The sequence below is a fragment of the Schistocerca americana genome, chromosome 4 (assembly GCF_021461395.2).
Source record: "Schistocerca americana isolate TAMUIC-IGC-003095 chromosome 4, iqSchAmer2.1, whole genome shotgun sequence".
Taxonomy (NCBI): domain Eukaryota; kingdom Metazoa; phylum Arthropoda; class Insecta; order Orthoptera; family Acrididae; genus Schistocerca; species Schistocerca americana.
In genome coordinates this window covers 358,788,771-358,794,792 of record NC_060122.1, presented here as the reverse complement: position 1 = coordinate 358,794,792, position 6,022 = coordinate 358,788,771, and the positions used below count along the sequence as shown (strand labels likewise).

The window sequence follows — 6,022 nt, the reverse complement described above, 5'->3', positions numbered from 1 at the left end:
CTCTTCCTTGAAGAAATAAATAATAGTCCCAGAAGCTAGGATGGTGTCATCACTTTTATTGTTATATGCATCTATCGGCAGTGCTAAACATTTCGCCTCGTGAAGGTAAGCTCTGGCCAACAATTCTGTCTCACTTCATTAGTTTTTTTCAACTGAATTTTCATTTTATATATAGAAATGTATTATATCACTGTGACTTGATAGAGAATTGTGGTATTTACTGAAAGATGTTCGACACCTTATTTATAGCCTCGGGGACAATTAGTCAAAATTTGAAAAATTCAAACAAAAATTATAAGTAAAGGGTATCTTTTGGTCACAACATTATTAGCATCACAAGTGTTTTCCTTGCAACAATAGTAGATGTAAGGTAGTATTACACGTGACATTTTCTATAGGGCTATTTTCACTTATCACTTCAAGCTTTCAAGGGCAGTCAATGTCTTAGCTATTTTCTCTGTTGTCTCTTCATTGTTTCTCTGCCAAATCAGTCTACAGTCTTAAATGCCTAGCTTTACAGCATATTCAAGGCAATGTTGCAAACGAGAAGAGATTCAGCCTTAAACTCCCTTTTTTTCCTCATATTCCTTTATTGCCCTTCAGAGTATTCAGAAATATACCCAGCAAATAAAATTGTCCAAAACATCTGGAACAACCTTCTCCTTTTATGATACAAAGGGAAACTGGTGTCCTCCTTTGAGTATCAGGGCACAAGTAGGGGAGGAGGGGAGGGGGGGGGGGGAGGTGTTGAGCCTGTATTATCAAGGCGTCCAAATTACGTCTCATGTTCAAATATAAAGTAAATAGAACATTTTGAAAGATAGTGTATCTTTTAAAATCTGTACACAAATAAAAAACGTACTTTACATGCATATGTAAATAAATTTATACAGGTCAGCTAATCCTAAATAGTAATAATGAAATATTTTATACAGTTTCATTAAAATAGTACTTCTTTTTGAGTCTGTTGTCATTACACAACCATATATTTTAAAACCATGTTGTACTTTGAGCACAGCATTTGTGATTGCAACAGTATATGAAATAATCCACTGCAAAGGATTAAAAATATGTTCCAATGTATGCTGAGATCTTTTAGTCACTGCCACTGCCAGAATTTCTCTCATCGTCTGCAAGGAAAAGCAGAAAACATCAAATAAATACACAATAATGTTTCAGTGTTGTATGGCATTGGAAACAGAATTGAACATGGATACATACAGGGTTATTACAAATGATTGAAGCGATTTCACAGCTCTACAATAACTTTATTATTTGAGATATTTTCACAATGCTTTGCACACACATACAAAAACCCAAAAAGTTTTTTTAGGCATTCACAATTGTTCGATATGTGCCCCTTTAGTGATTCGGCAGACATCAAGCCGATAATCAAGTTCCTCCCACACTCGGCGCAGCATGTCCCGATCAATGAGTTCGAAAGCATCGTTGATGCGAGCTCGCAGTTCTGGCCCGTTTCTTGGTAGAGGGGGTTTAAACACTGAATCTTTCACATAACCCACAGAAAGAAATTGCATGGGGTTAAGTCGGGAGAACGTGGAGGCCATGACATGAATTGCTGATCATGATCTCCACCACGACCGATCCATCGGTTTTCCAATCTCCTGTTTAAGAAATGCCGAACATCATGATGGAAGTGCGGTGGAGCACCATCCTGTTGAAAGATGAAGTCGGCGCTGTCGGTCTCCAGTTGTGGCATGAGCCAATTTTCGCAGAAGGAAAAGGGGCCGTAAACTTTAAACCGTGAGATTGCACAAAACACGTTAACTTTTGGTGAATTGCGAATTTGCTGCATGAATTCGTGAGGATTCTCTACCGCCCAGATTCGCACATTGTGTCTGTTCACTTCACCATTAAGAAAAATTGTTGCTTCATTACTGAAAACAAGTTTCGCACTGAACGCATCCTCTTCCATGAGCTGTTGCAACCGCGCCGAAAATTCAAAGCGTTTGACTTTGTCATCGGGTGTCAGGGCTTGTAGCAATTGTAAACGGTACGGCTTCTGCTTTAGCCTTTTCCGTAAGATTTTCCAAACCGTCGGCTGTGTTATGTTTAGCTCCCTGCTTGCTTTATTCGTCGACTTTGGCGGGCTACGCGTGAAACTTGCCCGCACGCGTTCAACCGTTTCTTCGCTCACTGCAGGCCGACCCGTTGATTTCCCCTTACAGAGGCATCCAGAAGCTTTAAACTGCGCATACCATCGCCGAATGGAGTTAGCAGTTGGTGGATCTTTGTTGAACTTCGTCCTGAAGTGTCGTTGCACTGTTATGACTGACTGATGTGAGTGCATTTCAAGCACGACATACGCTTTCTCGGCTCCTGTCGCCATTTTGTCTCACTGCGCTCTGGCGGCAGAAACCTGAAGTGCGGCTTCAGCCGAACAAAACTTTATGAGTTTTTCTATGTATCTGTAGTGTGTTGTGACCATATGTCAATGAATGGAGCTACAGTGAATTTATGAAATCGCTTCAATCATTTGTAATAGCCCTGTATTTCCTTTATCTTACCATCACTAATGCTTTAGAGCAACAAAACAATTTTTACAAGCAGACAATAAAAAAAATAATTTTATTCCTTTATAACAGTGGACTTGCTTCCACAGAAACCAAACAGCCTTTTGTTTCCATTATGACCCCTGCAGATAGAGTCACAACAATTCGGTTCTCTCTCCAGTTTATCACAGTGCAATTGTCTACTGTTCCTCTTGTAATTGGCTTAAATTCCTTTATTTTCCCACTTCATTATACCATCATCTCCCTGGGTTCCAAATGTTATTGCTGCCTGTTGGTGTGGGCACATAAATCAGTAAGGGAAGTGTATAAATGGAGCAGAGATGAATGGGGAATCGTTCTAGCGAAAATACAGACCATGTATGGAGAAATCCACTGACAAAATATTTTTAAAAAAGACAAATTGTTATGAACTAGCACCTAGGAATGACCATCTTGGAAATTGTAAAGCTCACCATCTGTTCGCATGCTACTGTCATGAGCATCTATGGAAATTGGCTGATGGTCAGTGAAACCAAGTGCAGGCAACAAGGTATTGGATGCCCATATCTTGTCACAGAACACAGAGGTCAGAGGTTTGTCCACTCTGTAAAGCAGGATAGGTGGCTGATGTGAGGACAGTGTACAATGCGGGAACAGGCACAAATGTTTCTGAACACACCACTCAGTGCACTTTGCAGACCATGGGGCTCTGCAGCAGCTGTCTCCTATGTTTCCATGCTGACCAAACAGCATCATGAATTATGATTGCAGTGAGCATGGGATCATTGAGGCCTGAGTATGGATCAATGGAAATGAGTCGTCTGGTCAGATGAATCATCAGACTGATGGTCATGACCGAATTCACCATCATCAAGGCGAACTCTAAACACACACTATGCCATTGATGCAATATTATGCTGTGGGGTACATTCGTTTGGGCTTGAACTTTACTTTGGACCACTTGAACAATGCCAGATTCATGCAACACTGGTTTACAGAGAATGATAGTAATTCACTACTGGGTGCTGACTCTGTATTCACAAACCACTGGTCCACAATTTCCGGGAATTGCGTGACCTGTGTCTAGGCATCAGGTGCCACATACCTTCAGAAACCTATCAAGGACTAGTCAAATCCATGCCACAGAGAATTACTGCTGTACTGCATTCCAATGTTGGACCAAAGCACTATGAAGCCAGTGGTGATAATGTTTTGGTTTGTCAGTGTTTATTACAGTACTTGATGAACTGAAATATGAACTTAAATATGTCTACCCAGTGTCTCTTACACAGAACACTGCTGGCATATTTTTAAGTTTTAAAGATGAAAATTCTGAAGCATGTTCTTACGCAGCTACTGGTTGAATAATTGTGATTTGAAATAATAGGAAAAATAGACGGAAGACCAGGGTCTAATGACAGTATTTTCAAAAGAGATGCAACACAACCTGATAGCACAAGGAGGCAGATAGAAATTGGTCTTGGAATATCCAAATATATCATACTAACATTCATTTTAACTGATTTAGGGTAAAATGAAAGATCTAAATTTGGATGGCCAGATGGGGATTTGATCCCCTCTCTTCCTGAATATAGTGTAACTTTAATGTCCTAACCAATGTGCCATCCCACTCCGAAGCAATGTACGAAAAACTAACTGCACCAAGCAAAAGAATACCAGGGAATAATGCATATAAAAAGGTCTGCAGTGAATAGGTATACGAATAGCAAAATTTGCACAAGTTTCTCTACAAACATATGAGGGACATTCAGTAAGTAATGCAACACTTTTTTTTCTTAGGCAGTTTTGAGTGAAAAAATGTAGAATTTGCTGTGGGATATCAAATATTCCCACTTCAGCCCCTTTAGTTTTATGAGGTTCCGATAGGTGGCAGCATTATATGCAGCATTCAAAGTAGCATCTAGTGGAGAGGTGTTTCAAATAGAGAGCTGTCGAGTTTAGTTTGATGGAAAACCAGAGCATTGCAGATTTTCATAGGCACATGTAGAATGTCTACAGAGTCCTGGTAGTGAATAAAAGCATGGCGATTTGTTTGGTGAGGTGACTGTCATCGTCACAACAAGGTCACACAAACCTGTCCGATCTCCCACGTGCCGGCTTTCCACACACAGCCATCACTCTTGCAATGTTGGAACATGCACACACACTCATTTGTGGTGAGCAATGGATCCCACTCAAACATCTCACTGCTCAACTGTACGTCTCTATTGGTAGTGCTGACACATTTTTCCACCAGTTGGGATACTTAAAGGTGTGACCCCACTGTGTTCCTTGCCACCTAACAGGAGACCAGAAACAGCAACAAAGAACCATCTGTGTGGAATTTTTTGCACATTACGGAGCTGATCGTAACAATTTTTGTCACACATTGTCACAGACAATGTGACATGGATTCATCATTTCAAACTGTAAACCAAATGGCAATCCACGGAGTGGCCCACACCACTTCTCCTCTGAAGAGGACATTCACAGCCACACCCTCAGCTGGTAAAATCACGGAGACAGTTTCCTGTGACTCTGAAAGGATTATTCTGTTTGACATTCTCCCTGATGGTGCAATGATCTACTCTGAAGTGTATTGTGCTACCATCAGGAAACTGAAGAAATAACTTTAGTGTGTTCACTGCTACAAAAATGCAAACAAATTTCTCCTTTTCCATGAGAACGCAAGGCCTCACCCAAGTCTGTGCACCCGACAGCAGTTTACAAATCTTCGTTGGACTGTTCTTCCTCATCCAGTCTACAGCTTGGCTATTGTACCTTTTGACTTCCATTTGTTTGGCACAATGAAGGATGCACTCTGTAGGCAGCCATACGTGGATGGCACAGAGGTTGCTGATGCAGCTAGATGTTTGCTTGACATCAACCAACAGAGTGGTACCCTGCACACATACAGACCCTCCCAGTAAGATGGCATAAGGCTGCTGCATTGAATGGCGATTATGTTGAAAAATAAGGTTTTGTAGCCAAATGACTAGGGAATAATATGATGTATTGGAATCCCGAATAAAACCAACCTGCGTTCAGAAAAAAATATATAGCATTACTTATTGAATCCCCAGCGTATGATATGATTTGACAAGTGATTTACAGATCTGTTATTTTGGTGGAAAATATGTCATATGAATAATTAAAGCACATTGTATCAACTTCACTGAATGATGTTAAGTGCTTCCTGTAAGATGGTCCTCTTTCAAATCCTACCATATGAAAGAATCAACAACTGTAGTTCCCTTATCTGTGGATTCATTGTAGCAGTACCATTATTTGGCCTTCAAGATCTCCCGACTTATCACTGTTAAGATTTTGTGTATGGTATGGGATGAAGTGAAAACTGTACAGAAGGTGGGTATATGAGCTCATCTGCTAATACTTTCAGAAAGGATGTACTCAGACAAGTAATGCAATATGTTTTCATAGTTCTACAATAGTTAAGTAACACTGATGGGCCACTTTAATGTAAACTGTAGTAAATGTTTTGCGAAACA

General features: G+C 40.3%; 1 protein-coding gene across 1 annotated transcript in view; it reads right to left on the bottom strand.

Annotated features, from left to right (window-relative positions):
* Positions 1 to 807: 807 nt before the first annotated feature.
* The window catches only part of LOC124612809 (RNA polymerase-associated protein CTR9 homolog), a 105,460-nt gene continuing 100,245 nt past the window's right edge, over positions 808 to 6,022 (bottom strand). Inside the window, exon 21 of the mRNA XM_047141230.1 lies at positions 808 to 1,130. Coding sequence (XP_046997186.1) covers positions 1,096 to 1,130 — 35 coding nt within the window. The 3' untranslated portion in view covers positions 808 to 1,095. The remainder of the gene's footprint in view (positions 1,131 to 6,022) is intronic.